This window comes from Callospermophilus lateralis, chromosome X (assembly GCF_048772815.1).
Source record: "Callospermophilus lateralis isolate mCalLat2 chromosome X, mCalLat2.hap1, whole genome shotgun sequence".
NCBI classification, from domain to species: domain Eukaryota; kingdom Metazoa; phylum Chordata; class Mammalia; order Rodentia; family Sciuridae; genus Callospermophilus; species Callospermophilus lateralis.
The window spans coordinates 54,133,594-54,157,372 of record NC_135325.1 but is presented as its reverse complement, the minus strand read 5'-3'; the positions used below and the strand labels follow the sequence as shown (position 1 = coordinate 54,157,372).

Below are 23,779 nucleotides of genomic sequence, written 5' to 3'. Positions count from 1 at the left end.
TTGCCTCAGCCTCCTAAACTGCTTAGATTACAGGCATGCACCATTATGCCCAGTACCTCATTCTGAAATTTTTACATGTAAAAGCCCTGTTCACTCAGCCTACCATGTCAGAATTTCAGGATTCAGAAATCTCCCTCTCCAACATCTTCTGTTTCCAATTATTAAGTCCTATGGTTTTTGCCTCCCTGTCCCTCTCTCAACTGACCCTGATTCAGACTACTATTTCTTCCTCATAATATAGCATCACTGTCAAGAAAATTCTAAATATTTCAAATTCCTCAACCAAGCAGTTAAATGCTTTTAGAACCCTGTCCCTGTTTTCCTCATGTCCTGCTATTTGCTCCTAGTTCCACTTTATATTCCACTATGATGTTTTTAGGTTCTGGGGCTTTGTTCACATTGCATCATCTTGAAATTTCCTTTCCCTAAGTCTCTTTCTTTATACTTTAAGTATAGGTGATGTTTAATTTTAGGTGTCAACTTGAATGGATTAAGGAGTAGCTAGAAGCCTAAAAAATCATTAATTTGGGTGTGTCTGTAAGGGTGTTTCCAGAGGAGATTGGCTTGTGAGTCTGAGTGGACTAGGTGAGGAAGATCTGGCCTTAGTGCAGGCAAGCATTATCCAGTTGGCTGAAATCAGAGAAATATAAAAGGTCAATTGGTCTTTTTCTGAAAGCTGGGCCACCATTTTCTTCTGCTGCCTTAGACATGTGGTTTCTACATTCACTGGCCTTTGAACTTTAGGATTTACTCCAGGGCATCCAACTCTCCTCCACAGTCAGACTTTCTGCTTCAGATGAGTCATACTATCAGCTTTCCTAGTTCTGAGGCCTTGGAATTTGGACTGAGCCATGCTATCTCAGGGCCTTCAGCATAAAGTGGACCTGTCCTTGGACTTCTGAGATACAATGATTACATGAGCCAATCCCCCTAAAATTCCCTGTCATATATCTATATACATATTCTATTAGTTCTCTCTGAATAATCCTGACTAAAACGCTATCTAATATAGGTCATGCTTCTCTTCAAGCACCTCTTCTGTATATTCCCAATAATACTACTGAACCAAAATGACTGGTGATAAAGCAGAAGCTAATGACTAAGTGCCTTAACTCTTAACAAATATAATTGGATTTAAATGTCACTTCTTATTAAAATATTTAAATTGATGCATAATAATTGTACATATTATTGGGGTAGAAGGCAATAATTTGATACATGTATACAATATGTAATGATCCAATCAAGGTAATTAGCATTTTCATCTCTTTAAGCATTTATCATTTCTTATCATTGGGAGCCAAAAAATTCTTCTCTTTTACTTCTTTGAAACTGTCCAAATTATGAAACATACATGTAGGAACATAGCGCAGTGAACTGCAACTTTACATACATCTATAAACAACCAATTAAAATGAATGAATAGAAAACCACTAAAATAGAGGAAGGGGAATAGCAAGAAAAAGGGGAAGTAAAGAAGAAGCAATTGGGACTGAAATGGAACAAATTATATTTCATTCATGTATAATTATGTCAGAATGAACCCTATCATTATGTATAATATAACACAATGATAATAACATAAAATATATAATATTTTGTAAACTATAACTACTCTATTGTGCTGTAGAACAACAGATCTTATTTGTGGTATCTAACTGTATTCTGGTACAAGTTATTCAGCTCTTCCACTTATTAACTAAATAAAATTGTGCATGTGACCATCACATAGGCAGTATTTATTATCATCTACTCATTTTAGCTGAAAAAAAATTACTATCAAAGAAGTCAAATAAGTTGTTTGAAATTGACACAGATAATATAGCAAAAAAGCACTGGGTTTGATCCTCAGCACCACATAAAAGTGTATAAATAAAATAAAGGTATAAAAAAGTGTTGTTATCTGTTTAAAATATTTTTTAAAAAAGAATGCCAGTTGCTACTAAATATCCATTCTCTCCTTCTTTAAGTTGTGGCTGGGTAACCTACACCATAAAGACTATACCTCTCTGCCTCTCATCACTAAGTGTGACCATGAGATTCAATTCTGAAAAAAATGGTATATAAATGAAAGTGATATGTGTGACTTCCAGGTCATGGCCTTAAAGGAAAGGGTTATAACTTCTATTTCCTTTCTTTCCTTCTTCATCACCTCAGGAATTCCAGAGCACCAAGAAAGAATGAACCTGGGATCTTGAACCTGTGAAATCACCTTACAAGCTCTGTGCCATCTCCCTGAACTATTCTACAACCATGAAATAAACAACTCTCAGGTTAAAACACTGTATATATGTGTGTGTGTGGAATCTTAGCAGCCCAGCCTTAGATATATGTGTCCTACCTAATGCAGCTAGCAAATGGCAATGCTTAGATTTGAACTATAGATAGACTTCATCAACATCCTCAGCATGTAGAAAAGTTTCTTACTGAATTAGGATTCCCAACGATGGCACTGGCTGCTAAAAAGCTTAAAGCCAAATGTAGTCAAGTATACAAGACATGTCAATAAATATGACTTGTCCTAACCTGATTCCTGAGCTCATTTTCTGTCTCTCACTTTATTTTACCTTTTTCATTTGATCCGATTATAATAAATGCTACCTTGTATGTTAAATACTATATCAATATTACTACCTTAAGTTCTTTTGGAATGAGATGTGGTTTAAATAAGCATATATATTAATTTATGTAGGGTTTTCACAGGATTCAGGATCTGCTACCATGAAATATGTCACCTTGGCATTTGAGGAAATAACAGAAATAAGAAGGACTCTGAGATCGTTTCCTATACTTCTTCTCCAAAGTAGGCCACAAGTGAATCCTTAACATTCCTTTAAAGCAGGTCATGATAATTTTATTCCATAGGTACTCTCCATATACCTTGAAGAAATGAACATCCTTATTCTTGAAGACCAAAAACACCAAGAAGAACCTGAACAAAGTCCTTGCCAAGTTCCCCCCTTCTATTACCATTAGATTATACCCATAAATCCTTAATCACATTTCTTCAAAACCATCCACTTCTTCATCAGACTTATTATAAAAATGCATAAGTTTACCTGTTTCTTTAGGTCTCCACTTTGGAAGGCTCCCAAGTCACATAAAACTTATTACATAAATTACAGAAAATGAGCTTTTCTCTTATTGATCTGTCTTTTGTTGTAGGGTTTCTCAGTCATGAACGTAGTGATAGGTGAGAAACTATAACTATTCTCCCATACACTGTCATGGGTCATACCACTTTCATGCTTAGCATCTCCTCTGTTTGCATGTCCATCTCCATATTACACTGTGAACGCCTTCAAGGCAGTGACTTTTTCTTCTTCAGTAACCTTAGCATTTAGCATAGTGCCTGATAATAAAATAGTGACATGCTCAAGCAATAGTTCCTGAAATTCCCAGGGTCAAAATACTATTAAATGTCATTTTGTCACAATAGGATTTCCTTTCATTGTCAACTCAAGCCAAGAAGGAAGACCCAGCCTATATACAGCTGGGGAAATGTCAAGTGTTTAGAGAAATGATAGTAAGGATAGGAAACACATACCTTGCCAAAGTGCTCAATTAGGATTTCAACCACGATATTCTGAAATTTGATGTTCATCATGGCAGCCACAGTGTCCTCTTGAGCTCTCATCAGGGTGGGCCCAAAGATCACCCCCATGTTGGAAGGGGTCATGAGATTCTCTTTGCTGTGCTCACACACACTGCCGGAAGTAAAAGAAAATGTTGAACAAGATCTCCTCCAATACCCCCCTTATAACCAAGCCTGTTTTAATTGATATAGAGGGAAAGAGAAGCTAAAAAGTGGAAGGAAATGACAGTCCAAAGTATAGATGGAAATAAAGGATTCCAATGGAAATAACTCACCAAAAACATAAGATGGCATAGAATTAGGAGCCAAAGTGAGACATATTGAATTTAGTAAGCAGTGCTAAAGGAGTTAAGAGTCAGGAGAATTTAAGACTAACTTAAAAGATTTGGAGAGGTAAGAGAGAAGCAAGAGGGCATTCAAGACAAGAGGAACAACAAAGTACATGGAAAGAGCATCTTCCATTTTTTGTAGTTAGTAATCTGGCCCTTTCTCATCCATAGAAAAGTAAAAATCTGAAAAAGTTGAAAAGGATCCTCAAGATCATCCTTTCATCATCTTTCTCTTCACAGATGAAAAAAATGCCCAGAGAAGGAAAGGGATCTGCCTGAAGTCATTCAGTTAGCTATGGAGTAGATCCTGTAATCTCAGAATTTCAGGCCCTAGTCACTCTTGCTTAAATTTCCTTTAATGGTTGCCTATCACTTAAAGGAGAGGGCCAGCTGTGTTCACTGTGGCAGTTTAGGCTTTCTGTAACTTTTTCCCTATTTATAACCCATATGCACAGCCTAGACAATGATGTTGCCCTGGGTTCAAATCCCAACATGGGTGGACACTCACCAGCTCTACACCAGGAAATGTTAACTCACTGTAACTTCTCTGAGCTTTAGGTTTCCCACTTGTTTAAATGCTACCTATTTCCGAGAGTTTTGACATAGAGCTAAATTGTTTCAGCATGGTACCACACACCCTAGAAATATCTGTTATTACCTCTCCATTCTAGGCAATGCTGACCATTGACACTCTCATTAAATTGCTTAGATTACGATTTTCTGGTTACCTCAGGTTGTTTCAGACAGACCTCAATATCTTTGCTGATGCCAGTCCCTCTGCTTATAAAGTCCATCTTCCCCATATCTGAAGAATGTCGATTTATCCTTCCAGATTCACATTCAAGGGAAACATAGAGCACTGTCCTCAACTTAATTGATACCATGGACAAGCTGAGTTTTTTTGTTGTTGTTGTTGTTTGTTTGTTTGTTTGTTTACTTATCTCACTCTCCTATTCGGTTATAAATAACTTCCAAATGTGTTCCTGGTACAAATAATAAAATATTTTTGAAGGAACTCAGTTCCTCTAATGCTGTTCTAAATAGTCCTGGAAGCAGCCAAATAAAAGGTATGCAGCCCTTCGGTCAGTTTGGCTATGGGGGTGGGGAGATTAAAATAAGGGACAGGCCAGCTGCCCACTCAAAACACTAATTTTCCAAACCCACCCAAGCTAAGAATTCTAAAAGACTGACTCATCAACCAGCAAGTTCTTGACACTAAGTGGTAGTTGAGGGGGACAGAATCCTTAGACAAATCTTAATGAAGTCTGTTAAGCCCCTGACAAAGGCTGGTTACCATTCAGATGGTAATAAGCAGTAACCACTCAGGGACTTTGATATTGCAGGGCAGCTGATGGGTCCCTTTCAACAGCTTAAATACTTCTGCAATTAACCTTTATTCTTTAGTGACAGATTTTTTTTTTCAGATATTAAAATGGAAAAGTATCTCCATGCTGCCACCAAGTGATCTGGAATGGCTAAACCACTAGTGACAAAGCAAGAACACTGGTTTATCTCCTTTTGAGAGCTCAGAAGGGCACTGATGTTTGTTCATTGTTCAGCAGTTCTCTGAATCATCAGAACTGCAAAACAGCAGAGTATTTTAGCTTTGAAGGCCATGTTCACTAGGGGCAAATTATTTAGTAAGATCACAGTTTGTGAATACAGGGCAAGGCAGGAGTTCACACCCACATTTGTTGGTCTCCAAACCTTAAGGTAGTCCCATGGCCTCCTGCTGCCTGCTTCTCTAGTTTCAAAGTTAGAAAAACCAAAGTTTCTGTGGGAAGCTTTTTAAAGCCAAAGCCACCTACTATTTCTCTGAAGGAGGCTCCTAGTGTCCCATTTAGGATACTCTTCCTTCTTTGCATTCTAATGAGACTTGGAAGACAAGCTGTTCTTTGCATGTGTCATTTCTCTTATTTTTTATTTTTCTTGCAGTGCTTTGGATGGGGGGTTAAACTCAGGAAATTATGCATGCTAGGCCATTGCTCCATCACTGAGTTACATCCACTGTCCTGTAGATCTTGAATACCATTCAGTAGTATGTCATACCTCATATTGTAGGGGAACAAAACAAATGAAACCCCAAAACAAGGGTATAGTGAACAGTAAATTAGGGAAAAGAATTGTCAGTCCTTTATTCAACATGGATTAGAGAAAAGGCATACAACTTCAACACTGATATTTTAAACAAATGAATGGATATCTGAGGTCACTGGGGGTATGCCCTTGAGGACTATATCTTGTCTCTAGCCTTGTCCCTTCCCATCCTCTCTTCCCTACTTCTCCTTAGCTGCCATGAGCTAGTACCTGTCCTCCACCACATGCTTCTGCCATGACGTTCTGCCTTACCTCAAGCCCAGAGCAATGGAGCCAGCTGATCATGGACTCAAACCTTAGAAACTTTGAGCCAAAATAAATCTTGCCTCCTCCAAGTTGTTTGTATCAAGTATTTATCACATGGATGAAAAGCTTACTAACACAGGAGCAGAGAGAGAGGAGTTCCAACTGAGTTTTGTTCTTGAAGTGAATGGGAGGGGGTGTCACAAATTATGTGTCTACTGAGTCATCTATTAAGTATTCTTGTTCTCTCCACTCTACATGAACACACACACACACACACACACACACACACACACACACACACACACCAAAATAAAATAACTACAACTAGAGCAAGACTTTCAACCCAAATGTGGGAAACTTTAAAGGACAAATGATTTGTTTACTTTAAAAAATAAGTTACAAGAAAAAAAGAAGGGTGAAGAGAAAACATTGGTAATACAGTAAAAATATAGACCCTAATTATATAGTACATCAAGTCTGTGCCTCTGTTTTTTTTTCCCAGTACCAGGGACTGAACCCAGGTGTACTTAGCCACTAAGCCTTATCCCCAGTCTTTTTTAAAAAAAATTATTTATAGATAGGTTCTCACTAAATTGCTTAGCACCTTAATAAGTTGTTGAGGCTGGCTTTCAACTTATGATCCTCCTGCCTCAGCCTGCCAAGGCACTGGGATTACAGGCATGCATCATGACACCCAGGCTCTGTAGTGATTCTGGTACACACCAACGTTTCAGAACCACTGCTGTAGATCAAGTATCACCAAACTAAAGAACTCATTAAATCCAGCCCACCATCTATTTTGTCATACTTGTTTCATTGGAACACAGCTTTCATAGTGACTTAAATGGCTGCTTTCATGCTATAATGATGAAATTGAGTACTTGTGACAGAGGCCATATCATTCACAAGGCCTAAAATATGCATTTTATGATCCTTTACAGAAATATTTGTCAACCTCTGTTAGAGATTAAAGGAGTCAAAAACATTTCATCAAGCTAGGCACAGTGTTATGCACCTGTAATCCCATATACTCAAAAGTCTGAGGCAGGAGAATCATAAGTTCGAGGTCAGTCTCAGCAACTTGGCAAGACTCTGTGTCAAAATGAAAAAAATTAAAAAGGACTGGGGATGTAGCTAAGTGGCACAGAGCCCCTGGATTCAATCCCCAGTAACACACACACACAAAAAAATCATTGCATCAGATTGTTATGTAGATATGCAATTTGGATCCTGATTCAAAGGAAAAAAATAATATATTTGAGACCATTGGAAAATTGAACAGAGAATATTTGATGATATTTTAGAATTTTTATTCATTTCCAAATAATTTTATTATAGCTATGTTCATAGTTTTCTTTTTAAGACACAAAGTGATACATTTATAGATTATGAAATAATTCTGATGTTTTGGATATTTTTTTCAAAATAGTATGGGAGGAGGAGAAATGAATGGGGATATGGATAAAACAATACTGGCACTGTGTAAACAATAGTTCAAACCGGGTGATAGGCACACGGCAGTTCTTTGTAAGTTTCCTCTATTTTTCTACAGACATATTTGAAATCTGACATAATAAAATGTACTTCAAAAGGAAAATAACTATGGTTGGGAGAGTGAGTCAATGTCACAAATGAGCAGTCCCCTCCCCACCTAAGGATGGTGCCCTTTGTTCAGGGTAGACAGTTTTGGCTTTCTCTCTTGGTGTTATATTATCTATAATTTAGTTTAATACTTAAACATAGTCTGTGCAATGTCCTGAACCTCATCAATGCCATCAATGGTAACCACAGCATTAACTTAGGTACCACTAAGAAAGAAAAATAATTTCATTGAGAAATCATCATATAATATTTTTGAAGACATTTTAAGTAGAAAATAAACTAAACAATGAACTAATATAACTGAAATGACTACAATGTGAGCAGCTATTATCAAATTCATGCATGCAGAGACTATGATAATTACAACAAAACAGCTACCTGACAGTGATTTTAAGAAACCATTGATTCTAAGATGCATCCAGAATTCTGAATTTGAAAAAGAAAAATATCCCTAGAACTGATGAAATTTGGTATAGGTTCTTAGTCTTATGTGTACTCTAGAACTGTTTAGATATAAGTATAGTATTCTAATTATGAATACATACTTACATATTCTAAGGGTAACTATTCAGTACCTAAAGAGTAATTATAAGCCAGAGCAACTACTATAAGCTTTAGCTAACTTCATCTCCAGTCAAATTCAAATCCCCATACCCACTATAACTTTAAATATCATGATAGATGGTAAAAATGATTTCTCAGTGCCAAGATGTATTCAAGATATATGGATTGCGTGGGACTATTGTATAAAATCTCCCAGGCTTGCATGAACAGTGTAGTAAAATATAACCTTAACTGATCTTACATTAATTAGTAAGGTAGATTAAACAATATAATGTACTTCAGATGTGATGGAACATAAGGTAGACATTGTCACCTAGGATTGATTCCAACAAAAAGATGGTTAGCTTGAATCCATCTTGCCTTTAGATAAAACCTGTACTTTACAAGATATCCAGGCAATAGAGGAACAAGATAAAAAATAAGACAATGAAGAAATTAGGCAAAAGTAGTAACAGTTTGCAGGAAAACAGGTCTTGTCAACAACTCAATGTCATGAACAGGTGATATGGTGGACTGTACTTGATTAAAGTCATGAAAATTGACCACTAGTTCAGAAAACACTTATAATGTGTACTTTTTGTGTTCAGTCGCTAAATGTTAATATTGTCTGGAAAGGTGGAAATTGTTGAACTGAAAAACATATGTTAAAGAATACCACAATATCATCTTGGTAAAAAAATATATAATTATGTGTGTGTACACATATACACACAGAGAGAAAGATTTGAAAGAATGTGTATTATATATGTCCGGGGTGATTATTCAATGCTGGAAGTAAAAAGTTTTTAGGTTTTGAAGTTCATTTTTGTTTTTGCTTTTCTGTATTTACTAATTTCTACAATGCACAGTATTGCTTATAAAATAACAGAAGTATTATTAAAAAATAAGAATCATCCAGTAAGCGTAACAGCCCACAATCATTAGGATGCTAGCCCCGTCCTAAGATTATGAAAGACTCTTGCATTTGCAGCATATCCTTTTACTGCCGGACTCCAAATTTGTCACTATATTATTATCTCATCTGCTCTGAGTGAAACTTTCATGGAAGATACTATCAGAGCATCTGAAAGGATGGGAAAATGGGACTTCATTGAATTTACAGAACAGGCTGTACGACTCTTTGTGTATTGGCCTACTGATAAATACATGTATGAATGGGAAAATTAGTCCTGAGGCTTACTTCTATTATAATATTCCACTAGTAGTGAGATTGCTGAGGAGATGAGCCTTTAGTGTTCTCCTATCTCTGACTAATAGAAGTTACAGGTACCAAAAAGATCTGGATAATTGGGAACCACAAATTGGCTGATGTCACTTTGCTTCTGCCTATTATTACTCTAGAAAACATGCTGGTAGTGGGTAAACATCATGAAGGCATAGCTATTATCATCATATAGATTATGAATGCAGCAATTGGCAGGCAGGATAATTATGTGCATTTTTAAAGTACATGAAGTTTCTTCTCCTGTGTAAATTTCCTAAATAGACCTAACCATTCTCTGTAATTTACATTTTATCTACAACTTTGATTAAGATGGTTTTTAAATATATTAAAAAATTGGAAACAATGGTACAATAAGCACTCACTGTCTATACCTAGATTCATGAATTCACATTTCGCCACATTTGCTTTCTCACTGTGTATGTTTTTTTCTGAACTTTTTGAAAGAAAAGTGATTGAAACCTAAATACTTCAGCAATTACCTTCAAAGAACAAGCATATTTACCTACAAATCAGAGCAACATTTTCACATCTAAGGAAATTTACAGTACTTCCATATCATCTAATATCCAATTCATGTAAAAATTTTCTCAAATGCCCACACAAAATGTCTTTTTATAATTAAGTTGCTCAAATTTGGATCCAGTCAAATTTCATGTACTGAATTTGTTTCTTTAGTCTCTTAGTGTAAAACAGTACCCCACCTCTTTTCCCCATGGCATTGACTTTTTGATAAGTCCAAGTCCATTGTCTCATAAAATGTCAAACACTCTATTTTTCTATATTTTTTATTGCCTATACACTGGACACACTTAATTTAAATCAGGTTAAACATTTTTTACAAACATATCCTACAGATCATGCTTGATACTTCTCACAAAATCAAATTAGGGGGCAAATGTGATCAGTTTATACCATTATCAGTGATACTAACTTTGATCAATTACTTAAAGTGGTGTCTATAACGTGGCTTCACTGTAAAGATCCGTTATTTCCACTTGCAATTAGTAATTAACCTTTGAGTAATACACTGAAATTATGTGACTATACCGTTCCTCAATATTCTCTTACCTAATAGTTCTGATCAATCTCTAAAACAGGGTAGTAAGGTTGCAAATTAGTGATTTCTCCATTTCTATCTTTTCTCCTACATTTATTAGCCAGTATTCTTATATAATAAAAATTTTTCTTTCTTTTATCAACACCATGAGTTTTTGTTTATTTTATGGGTCAATATCATATGCTGCTACTCATGTTGCCTCCAAATGTCATCAAGTGTTAGTCCTTTCAAGCAGGTTCTTGTGTCCATTTTGGATATGATTGTATTAGCGTTTCAAGTCTTCCTTCCTTAGCCAACTCTATTGGATACAATTTATTTTCCTTCATATATACTTAAACTCAGCCATTTCTTAAGCATGCCTGGTGCCTTTGAAAAGGGAATGTAATTTATAACCAAAGAAATCAGGCACTAAGTGTATGCATTGCTTTTTGGGTAGAATCATTTCAAGACTGGTACAATGAATACAAGTTTTGATTTATTGTTTTATTTTTAAATTATAAATTCATATAGACATTCCCAATTTTACCGTAATGCTATAAAAAATTTTCTTTACATCTTTAATTTTATATATGTATTTATATTTTCTTAAACCATAAATCTTGGCTTCTAACAACTTTAATATATTTATTTTTATTCTATCCTTGTGAGATATACATTTCAAATCATAATTACATCACTGCAAAAAGAAAGTCCTACTAGATCATGTTTAAAACTTCTATTAGCTCTTCTTATTTTTAGAGTATATCTTGTGAAGGATGAATCATAGACTGTGTTGACAAATTAGTTGAAATAATGGCTTTCTCTATGTGATTATGTTCTCAAGTTAATAAACATTTAGATTCATTTACTTTTTTGGTGTTCAGTTTTAGGATTAATAATATTTTTCTTTTTGATTTAATGTTAGTTTGAGGTGTGAAAAACATCAATATGAATTAAAAGTCAAAATCATATAAGGAGGTAGACTTAGAGCAATCTAGCTTGTTATCCCTTCCCCTTCAGCATTATTTACCACTGATTCCCTATATAAACATATTATTTGTTTAATTTTATAACTTTGTTGAGATAAATTTCATATACCATATATCCCCCTCTTTTCAATAGTTCTTAGTATATTCACAGAATGGTGCAACTGTAATCTCTGTCTAATTATTCCAGAAATTGTCATTACTCCAAAAAGAAACCCCATACCCATTATCAGTCAGTTTTCACTTCCTCACTTCCCAGCCCCTGGCAACCACTAATCCACTTTGTATCGGTCTCTATAGATCTATTATTTCATGTAAATGGATTCACATGTGGATTTTTTGTGTTTGACTTATTTCATTTAGCATAATGTTTTCAAGGTTCAACCATATTATATCATATATGTATAATCAGTATTTCATCCCTTTTGATGGCTAAATAGTATTCTTTTGTATGGAATATATGATATTTTATTCATCCATTCATCTACTGATAGATGTTGGGAAATTTTCCACCTTTGGACAACTACGATAATGCTGCTATGAGCATTTTGCATAGGATTTTGAACAGACAATGTGTTTACATTTATCTTGGATATATACCACTGAGTGGAATTCTAGAGAGTCATTTTTTAAAAAAAAATTTACTGTATTTCTTTTGACAAAATAAGAAAATATGTATATAGATATGTAGAGTGATTCCATATTCTTGTTTTCTTCTTTCTTCTTACAAAAACTTTAGCATATTATGTACTCTAATTTATACCTACCTCTTTCTGTTTTTTATGACCATACAAGACTGCCTGGTCAGATGTACCCTCATTTACTCTACAAGTTCATTTTTGCAACCTTTTGTTATTAAAATTATGCTGCAGTGACAAACCCTGTACACTTTCTGTTCTGTATCTGTGGAGGTGTGTCTTTAGAGTAGTTGCTTGGAAGTGGGATTGCTACTTCAAAGGGTAACTGAATATGCAAATTTGTTAGATATTGCCAAATCCTCTTCCTTTGAGACTGTAGAGAATCAGTACTGCAATGTATCCGAATGCCTGTTTCCCTATTGTCTCATCAACAGAGACTGTGCACTAGAATTTTCCAATAAATGATAGTTCAGTGTAAGATTAATTTGCATCTTTATTACTAATGAGTGAGCTTCAGTAGTTTTCCACATATTTAAAGGCACCTGTCTTTCTGTGATTAATCTGTTCATGTCTCTTTTGGTTTTATGTGTTTTGGGTTTTTGTTTTTTTTGTTTTGTTTTTTGGGGTTTTTTTGGTACCAGGATTGAACTCAGAGGCACTCAACCACTGAGCCACATCCCCAGGATTCCACTGAGTTGCTTAGCATTTCATTTTTGCTGAGGCTGGCTCTGAACCCGCCATCCTCCTGCCTCAGGCTTCTGAGCTGCCTGGATTACAGATGGGTGCCACTGCGCCTGGCTGTTTTATGGATTTTGAGGACCAAGATTTTTGAAGTAAGCCAGGTGGCTAGCCTCTGGATGGGTGGAAGCAGGCACCCTGTTACCCACTACCAACAGGGACATTTTCATGAGTCCTTGGCTCTTGTCACATGTTGAGACACTTATAAAATCACCGTTTAAATTGTCTTTAAAGATTATAGGATTCTGTACCCTCACATGAAGAAACTGAGGTTCAAAAAATGGGAGACACTTTCTTTTGATCACATAAAAATTAAAGGTAAAAGTGTAACTTGAACCCAATATTTCTTTGCCCAGGGAAATTTCAAATTAATATGCATATTTTCTATTATTTTATTTTATTTTTTCTTACTTCTCTACTTTTATTAAGATGACCACAAACTACTTTTTGGAGATAAAACATCCCTTAATGTTGTATATTAGGCTAAAATGCAAACATTGGCAATAAATATAAATATAAACGCTATCCTCTTGTAAATTATACTTATTATCTATATCAGTGTATGTAACACTCATTTACTAAGGAAATGTTTAAAAATCCAAAATTAGAAAAAGTCAAACCTGGATTAGATATTTGGTGAGATATCATAGAAAGACCTGAAATCCAGATGGACAGAGTGCTCAGAATCTCTCACAGTGGGGCGCTGAGAGGGTCATTAACCAGAGGCTCACCCTCACTAAAGGACTCAAGTTTAGGTGTTTGAAGTCCTCTCCAAATAAGGTTAAAATGTCTCATGATTACATTTTTTAATAAGGATAACTTTATTTGCTAAATATATGTTTTAAATGCATTGCAATTCCTCTAAGCTTACACAAAACTGTTTAATGTACCAGGAGAAGCCTTGAGAGTGACCTGCCTGCTGAGCAGGCTAGCAGCAGAAATGAAACTAGAATCCATGCATGCTGACTCCTGAACACAGTGCTTTCCACATTTTATTGAGCCAGGTAAATTCATCTTTATTTACAACACTAAATTCTTTGACCAGGAAACACCACTGTGGGGCACAAGTGCCCCTTCCACCCACCTATCTCAGAGCCTATCACCAGGCTTACTGTCTGTAATGCTGTTTCTTTCTGCCACCAGGGCAAGAAATTGACCAAAATCTTAACAACTTTGATTTGTTGAGAGCCACCTATGTGCCTGTGCCATATGCTATACCTCTGTTCACTGGGTTTTGTTTTGAAACCAGGGGGCTTATTCATGCATAAGCAAACACTCTACCACTGAGCTATAACCACAGACTTTTAATTGTTTTATTTTTGTTTTGAAATACAGTCTCACTAAGTTGCCCAGGCTGTCCTCAAACTTGCAATTCTCCTGCTTCAGCCTCCTGAGTAGCTAGGATTACAGGCATGCACCACCATGCCAAGCTGGCATTACTTACTCTTTTCTGTTTTTGTTTTTTGTACTGGGTATTGAATCCATAAGTACTTTTCCACTGAAATATATCCTCAGCCCAATTTAGGTTTCTTTTTGTTGTTGTTTTCCTTTTGAGTCAGGGTCTCACTAAATTGCTAAGGCTGGCCTTGAGCTCGTGATCCTCCTGCCTCAGCCTCCTGAGTTGCTGAGATTACAGATGTGCACCTGGATACTGTATTCACTCTAATACATAAGTCTCGTATGGTAGGCATTACTATTCACATTGTAAAGACAACAAAATAGAGTCTCAGAGCAGTTTGACTAAGATTACCCAGCTAAATAAGTTATAGAGCTAGGATTCAAAACCAGGTTTATCTCTCAGTAAAACCTCTTCCCAGTCCAACTACCTGAGTGTTACACTTCAACTAAGACAATCTAGCTACATGATGGCTCTGAGAAGATACACACAATGGTAAAGGCAAAATCACCTTCCTCACATAGCACTCAGCCTGACCAGGAAGCAGTTGGGATCTGAGAGGCAGTTTCTCTGTAGCTCTCCCACGTGACCCAGTCCTCCTCCAACAGGAACTCTTTCTGAAAACTACAGTTACTTACTTGACCAAGTGTCTTATCAGAAGTTCCAGCATCTCACGGTTCTTTTCTGGTAGCTTATAAACCAGGGAGTGAATAGCTCCTAGCCGATAATCCAGGTTATCAGACTCTGTCAGAAAGAAGAGTGTGAAAGATGTTTGGCTTTGTGGGCAATTGCATTGAACAAACTCTCATATGCACATACACATACAAACACACAAGCAGAGATACACACACAAACACAGATACAGAGAAAGACAACCAGAGACACAGAGAGAATCAAAAAGATGAAGAGATAAATAGGTACAGAGACAATGACAAAGAGAGTCCAAGAAGAAAGAGAACAAAAGTCAGAGAGAAAAAATAGGCCTTTTAAGATGAAGAAAAATTGAAGATAGAAGAGGAGGAGGAGAGGAGATGATAAGGCTGTTTTAAAGGCAATCAGAATTCTAGCCACAGCAGACTGTTCCTAAAATCCCACATGTAAACCTCTGTTTGACAACCTTTTCCCACCCACCTTCCTTGTGGTACTTTTGCTGCCTCTGGGCTCTTATGAAAATCAATGAGAGAGCCCAGAAGCACTGAGCAAGGCTCCCTCACCTCAAAGACCTGTCAAGAGGTCAAATCCCCTGAATCCTTATCATTCTCCCTACACAGATCACCATGAAGGATAAGGGCTGTGTACAGGCAGGAGAGACAGTCATAAAGTGGTCTCACCCAACATGGTTAATGCTTCCTTAATGGCCAATCTTTGGGGTGACTCTATATATCCTAGTTCACATATACCCCTCTACCATCACCCTCATTTTTCATATCTAGAAAATGTGATCTTGGGCTAACAGATTAAGAGTAAGTACTCACAACATAATTGAAAAGGCATTTGAAAAGGCAAAGTGCTAAAGGAAGCTGAAACAGCAGTTGTAATGTAACCATTTTGCTGTCCCTTGTTAATATGAGCCAATTCTCTTGTTTTGAAGTAAGAAACAATAAATAAATAAACCAAAGTCTTTATACATGTCAAATCCTTCAAGTTAGCCAATTTCTTCCAACCAACTCAGCTAACATTGATTTATGAAAAATCATATAACTCGAGTTAACAAGCAGGAATATTTTCATTTGGCAGTGGGCAAAATCTGTGTATGTGTTTTTGGTTTTTGTCCCTCAAGTAGTTTTCAAGATTTATTGTTGCAAACTTTACTAAGAAACCAAGACAACACAGTAACTAGTAACATAAATACTTACTGGCAGCAGAGACCAGCTCTTTGTGAAGCCTATAGGTCATGACAGGTTCAGAAAGATTCCTGAAATTAATGAAGACTGTAAGTTCCTTTGGGGAGGGTGTAGCCAGACCTTGGATTCTCATTCTGTGGACTGTGAGGGCAATGTTTCTGAGCCCCACAGCCTAGTGTGATTGCATACATTTTTCTCTATTCCTAAAACAGTTCCTAGTAATTCAACAGAAGACCTAGAAAAATATAGACTAAAGCTTCTAAAAAGGTCTCTAATTGCTACCCAAAGATAATGGAAGTATAAATAAGTCCTGAAAAGTTCCAAAAGAGACACGTTCTAAATGCTACCATGAATCCCTTACAATCTGATATATGCATAGAATTTCCAAGAACTTTTGTATCTATTCTTCCATTTCATCTTTCCAATGATCCCATCAGGTGGAACTGTTATTCAAGTCATTATTTAACTGAAGAAGAAACTTAGGTTCAAATTTTCTTCATTTAGTCAAAAAATATTTGCTGAGTACCTACTTGTTCCTGGAATTTTGCCAGGTTTGGTGGATCCAGAGATGAATAAGTATAGTCCAAACCCCCCAAGGAGCTAATTCTAGTGGAGGAAAGAATCATTAACAAAATTTTCCATGCAGTGGGACAGGTGTAAAAAATAAATATATGTTGTGAGAAAGGAAGGAAGTAAATAATAATAATAATAGTGAACTTTGCATCATTTTAAGTGAATTGTGTGCTTTAACTCATTTAAATCTTATGATTACCTTATGAGGTAAATACGAAGATTATATCCATTTAGCAGATTAGGAAACTGAGACTCACAAAAGTTAAAGAATTCATCCAAGTTTACATAACTAATAACTGTCAGAACAAGGCAGTTTGTCTCCAGACTCCCTGTTCTCAATTACTATGTTACATGGCCTGCCATTATTATTGTAGCAATCAGGGGATAATAGGTAATAGAGACCTGAATAGAAATAGTGGAAATAACATACAAAGACAAGGTGAAGAGGCTCCTTTGAAAGATATTAAAAAGACAATTCCTTTATTGATTGGGTATGATGGTGAGGGAAGGACTAATTTGGTTTGGGTGAGTAGACAGAATAGGAATGGATTAAGAGGGAAGTCGAGAGGCTAAACCAGAGGGAGTTCTAAGTTAGCCAGGGGGAAATAACTATTAAGAAGGTGAAAGCAGGACCCTTGTAGGTCTAAAAAGCAGATTTGGAAATCATGAACCCAGAATGGTGGTTAAAACCATGAGAACAGATGCCCCCCAAAAGTTCATGTGTGAGACAATGCAAGAATGTTCAGAGGTGAATGATTAGATTATGAGGGTCCTAATCTCATCAGTGGATTGATCCAATGATGGGGATTAACTGGCTGGAGGAAGTAGATCACTGGAGTGTGACATTGGGGTTTATATTTTGTCCTTGGTGAGAAGAGCTCTCTCTGCTTTCTGATTAACATGTTCTGCAGTGCTTTCCCCTATGCCCTTGTACCATGAGGTTCTGCCTCACTCCAGGCCCCAAAGAATGGAGTTAGCCATCTAAGAACTGAGACCTCTAAAACTGTGAGCACCACGCAAACTTTTTCTCATCTAAAATTATTCTTGCCAGGAGTTTTAGTCACAAAGGCAAAAAAAAGCTAATTAAAATGCTATTAAATGTCTTCAAAGAACACTATACCTTCTTTTCAGAAACTTATTATTGTTTGTTATATTTGTATGATTATTTATCTTGTATTTGTGCTCCTCAATATAAACTATTTAAGATCAGAGACCATATCTCCTCTCAACTGTATGTTTACTGTATAATATCCTACTTGTCATATAACAGGCACTCAGAAAATGTTAGCTAATTTAAAGATGAGCACTTCTGGAATGACAGAGCCAGTTAAATAAAAGAGGATAGACACAGAAGAGAGAAGGGAGTGATTGTTTTAAAACTTTCCTGGAAATGTTAGCCACAAGAAGTTATTTAAAAATTCAGAACACAGATGGAAAACCACTCTAGGAACACTTTTATCTTTAAGAAATCTAAAAGGTATTGATCAGCTGGTGCATATTAAAAGTTCACAGATAAAAGTCTGGAGAATGAATATCTCTTATTGGGGATGTTGCTCACTCACAATTTCAGGCATCTTATCTTTCAAAAGGGCAATATTATAAATTATGGGATGAGTTGGAAATGATATAGGGTTGGAATAGTCTTAACCTATAAACACTTTTGAAAATACTGATTCTTTTTAAGGAAGAGAGAGAGAAAGTATCAATTATTCTCACCATCACAAGTCTTCTGAAAGTACTCATAGAATATTGTTCTCTGTTTTTACTAAATTAGCCAACAATCCCATAAAGGTCACAGTCCCCAGCAATTGAGGACAAGGTAAGAAGACATCCCACTACCAGCAACCCAAGTAAGAGACACTAAGGTTCAAAAATATAGATTTGATCATGGATATTATTTAATGTGGTAAGAGTGCACCTCAATTTCCTCATCTGTAAAATGGATACTGCATCACTGATGGTACTCAGTTATTAGGAGAGAAAACAATGACACTGTCAATGTAACCAACTAGCATATTGCCTAGCATAAAATAAACCTTCCAACAGTAGTTGTTTTCTTCTTTGGCAGATTAAGGAAATATACTTATGGAAAGAACATTCATGATGATGTTAACTTCTAAGATGATGATGCTATAGCAGGAGGTCATTTAACAGAATATAATCTATTGGGAATTAGTTCTGTGATGCCAAAAGAGCATGGTAATTGAAAAATAAGATATTTTAGCATATCAAGTATGGTGGCACATAATATGGGACATAAAAAGGTAAAAAAAATAAAATGGATTTTTAAATATGTATCTATCTTGGCTGAGTACAGTGGTGCATGCCTATAATCCCAGCTATTGAGGAGGCTGCAGCAGGAGAATCACAAATTTGAGGCCATCCTCAGAAACTTAGTGAGATCCTGTTTAAAAAAATTAAACATAAAAGGCCTGGGGATGTAGATCAGTGGTAGAGTACTTGCCTAGCATGCATGAGCCCTTGGGTTCGAGAGATTATATATATATATATATATATATATATATACACATACATACATACATCATATATATGTATACATACTTATATATGTATATAGAATCACTTTCATATAAATTTATGCCAATATATAGAATAATATATTCATTGTCACTGAGCACTCCAAATTTTGCTGGTAAGTTAACTTTTTTTTTCTTACTGCTGCCACTTTATTTAGCTCTAATAATTTTATGATTGTGACTGTATTTTCTTGATCTGGTTTTTGTTTTCATCATATATATTAAGGTATGGTACTCTCATACACACACACACACACACACACACACACACACATTGCCCAATACAATTTGATATTTCAAAATGGTTGTTATTCACTAAAATATGTTAATAATCATGAATTTTCACAAGTTGTGATTTTATTAGTGAACCCATCATAACACTAACTTTATCTGCAACAATGGAAAAACTCCTTCAATTATTCCAAGAACATTGTTAAATACTGTATTTTTTTCAAAAACATTTTCATTAACAATTATGATTTCCATGTTTCCTTTGCTTAATTTCTCAGATTTAAAGAAAAGGTCTTCTAATGTACTTTCTTATTTGACAGAAATTCTCATACTCTTTGTGTGCATGTGTGGTTAGTAATACTATCTAACTTTTTGAAACTGTGGGTTACCTCTAATCTCCACCCAAATTTCATTATCTATGAAGAACAAAATCCCAATTTAAAACAGGCATACCTGAGGTAGAATTTCAAGGAGCTGGTGATTGTCTTAATGTCCCAGTCACTATTATGAAAATCAACATCTCCTGGGCATTTGGGATCTATTTGAGAAAAGTAAACAAAAAAGTTAATCTTCCCTAGAGTTTACCCTTTACTCTTCTAACAAAATAAAGTGAATTTATTAAAAGATAGTTACTCAAATGAGTTCTCAAGACATCAAAATGTTACAAAAAGAAAGTCTTTGATATTTCAACAAGTCCCTTGCATTATGGTCCAGCATGTAAGAAGCTTAGAAGTGATCTCTTCCATTCACACTACAAGAAAAAAAATCTAAACACACTGAAAATCAACTATTCATAGATTCATCATAGAACTAATAGAACTAAGAATCATGGGGAAAACTGTTGTTATACTCCCCTGCAAAAAAGAAACTATAGAGATATAGAGGAGGAAATTGAGAATCAAAACTTACTGTAGCAGAAGCCCAGGGGCAAAAATCTCCTAAGAAATAAATAGCAGGTTAGAAAAACTTAATTTGTAATTGACTAACTGCTGGAGGCCCTATATATAAGAGTTTGAGAGAAAAACTTCTGATCCTAGAAGGAACCCCAGTTTTGTTTTAATTTTTATCTTCAGGAGCCCTATGAGGTTCTTACAGTGAAGATCTGAGAAAAATCCTCTCATTCTTCTATGCTTCTGGAAAGGCAGAAGAAAAGTAGTCATCTTTATGCCCAATCTTTCTGTTCTTCATAACAGTTCCCTGAAGAGAAACTATTATAGACCCTAATCTACTGCAGTTTGACCACAAAATAACTGACCTGGCTAAAGGGAAATATTCTACTCAAGACTCAGCCTGCTTTCCTATGTCTCCTGAAGGGGAAAAACAAAACATTTCTGAGAAGCACTTGGGAAGGTCAAAGGCCACAGCTTACTAAAAGAGATATAATCATAGGCTTATAGAATATTTTCCCTCTGATGACACCTTACCACCACATCACATGGGCGCCTGTATAATAACAGGAAAATATGACTAAAAGCTGTACCATTCACATAATATTTACAAATTATCTATGGAAAATCAAAGATAATGGGAGACAAAAACAAGAATAGCAGAGGAAAGCTTAGCCACAATCACCTACAGCTACAGCAAAGATTAACACTGGCTAAACTTTAGCCATATAAACATAAAACATCACACTAAAGTCCTATGTACCTAAATTTCTTTTACCTATTAAATAATATCTAACCTGCAAAAAGAAAAGAAAAAGAAAAGGCATACTAAAGACAGAAAATATACTCTTGAGAGGTACAGTGAACATCAGAAATAAACTTAGATATGGTAGCAATATTATCAGAATTATCATCCCAGTAATTTAAAGCAAGTATGATTAACATGCTAAGGACATCTTAAAAAAATGGGAATTCATAACCCAATCGAGTCAAATGTATGAAAGATGATATATCATGAGCTCTGTAATGTTTTGAACAATCAATAAAAAAAAGAAAAAAAACAAAAATAAAAGGAGTAGGGATGGAGCTAAGTGTGTGAGACACCAGGTTGAATCCCCATTACTTAAAAAAATAATCATTCAACATGATCAAGTGGAACTCATCCCAGGAATGGCATGATGGTTCAACATATGCAATTCAATAAATCCAATAATCATATTGATAAAAATATGAGCAACAATCACATGATCATCTCACTAGATGCAGAAAAAGCTTTTGAAAAATTCAACATGTGCACATGATTAAAATAAACTCAAAAGTAAGCATAAGAGGAATGTACCTGAACACAATAGAAGTCATGCATAACAAGCTTTTGGCTAACATCATACTCAATGGTGAAAAGTTGAAATCTTTTTCTCTAAGATCAGGAACAAGACAAAGATATCTGCTGTCACTAGTATAATCATTAGATCAAAGGGTCTACATACAGATTCCTAAATACAGATTCTAGGAACATCTGAGATGCTTTTAAAAATGGTAATACCATGCTCTTCCTTTATCAGTTAAACTAGAATCTGTAGAAGTGAATTCTGATTTTTTAAAAAGTTTTAATTCGTGAGGCAGTTTGAATGAATAGTAAATGTGCTGAGATACTGGGTTATCTAATTTAATTAAACAAGAAACAGAAAATTTAAAGGTGTTGGAAAGCAGGTAATGATTATTATTTGTTATTTCTCTATGACATAATTGCCTACTTGAAAAACACAAGAGAAACAATTGAAAAATTGTTAAAATCAACAAGAAACCTTGTTAAAATCCCTAGCCAGAGCAAGTGAAAAACAAAACAACAAAAAACCCACACTAAACCTCATAAGCATCCTATATTCTACCTTTAGACAATTCAAAATTATAATAAGAAAAAAGGCACAGTGTATTATATTTACATAAGCAAAAATCCATATTTGAGACTTTTCTAAAGAAAAATGTAAAACATAAAAATAAAACTGATGTAAATAAAAAAATGCCATGCTCCTGGATAGAAAGAATAATATTGCAAAGTTGTCAACTTGATCCCACTTTACAGAATTAATAAAATTCTACTTACAAACTTGTTTTCTTCAACATGATAAAATAATTTTGAAGTTTATATGGAATAGTAGACTAATAAAATGACTGAAAGAATTTTTAACATGAATAATTATGAAAAATCTGTGCTAGTTGATGGAAAAATGATTAATGATGCTATATTAACAAAGTCCTACTAGTCAGAATAGTGAGGTCAGTGGAAAAATGAAAAATCCAAAAAGAGATCATTTTGTAAGTATATGGATTTAATATAAAAGCAAAACCCCATTTTAAATTTCAAAAAAAAGCAGAATTGTTCAGTAAATGGAGTTTAGAAAATTAACTATTCAAAGCTGGGCATGGTACTACATGTCCATGGTCCCAAGAATACTCATTAGACTAAGGCAGCAAGATTGCAATTTGGAAGCCAGCCTGGGCAACTCAGCAAGACCCTGCCTCAAATTAAAAAGGACTGGATTGGAAATGGAGCTCAGTGGCAGGATGCTTGCCTAGCATGCACAAGGACCTGGGTTTGATCCCCATAACCATACATACACAAGGAACTATTTTGGTCAAAGTAAGTTAGATTCCTATCTCAAAAGCAAATTCAAAGAAATGGTAGACAATATGCTATTTACTGTGAAAATTCTAGTTGCATGAATAGTAAGACCAGCTTTGATTAGTGAAGTTGATAAACCTGATCTAGTGAAAGGCTGCAAGACAAGTGACTAATAGATAGTGTGGGCAGTTACAAACCATCAAGCTCTGATACAAGCTATGAAGGAATTAATGACTAATGTAATAACTGATTACTTTCAACACATATCTTGGCAGCTATTTATTAGGCTCTTGATCACTCTACTTCTTCAATTATAAAACCCAGAGATGCCAGACTAAATAGTAGCTGAAATAAAAGTCCCTTTATTAGTTATTACTGAATACAAGATATATTTATGCCTCAAGTTAAAAACAAAATTCATCCACAGAATATGGCAATGGGTGATCTTCAAAATACTTAGTTACTAATGTTGATACATGTTTCTTTCACTCAGAAGAAATTCTGGCTATAAACACAGAAAAAGTCTATCAAGTATTTCAGGTCAGTTTTCTGAGATGCTTCATTGATAGATAAATAAGATAGACACAGAGATATAAACAAGATAGACATAGAGATATAATGTACATGGGTGT

The 23,779-nt window shown here is 35.3% G+C and overlaps 1 protein-coding gene across 3 annotated transcripts in view; it reads right to left on the bottom strand.

Annotated features, from left to right (window-relative positions):
• The window catches only part of Ophn1 (oligophrenin 1), a 370,997-nt gene that overhangs the window by 63,601 nt on the left and 283,617 nt on the right, over positions 1 to 23,779 (bottom strand). For all 3 annotated transcript variants that reach the window (XM_077106704.1, XM_077106703.1, XM_077106705.1), the window contains 4 exons: positions 20,091 to 20,175; positions 16,309 to 16,367; positions 15,091 to 15,196; positions 3,548 to 3,707 (listed from right to left, as the gene is read on the bottom strand). In XM_077106704.1, the coding sequence (XP_076962819.1) occupies positions 3,548 to 3,707; positions 15,091 to 15,196; positions 16,309 to 16,367; positions 20,091 to 20,175 (410 nt within the window). The remainder of the gene's footprint in view (positions 1 to 3,547; positions 3,708 to 15,090; positions 15,197 to 16,308; positions 16,368 to 20,090; positions 20,176 to 23,779) is intronic.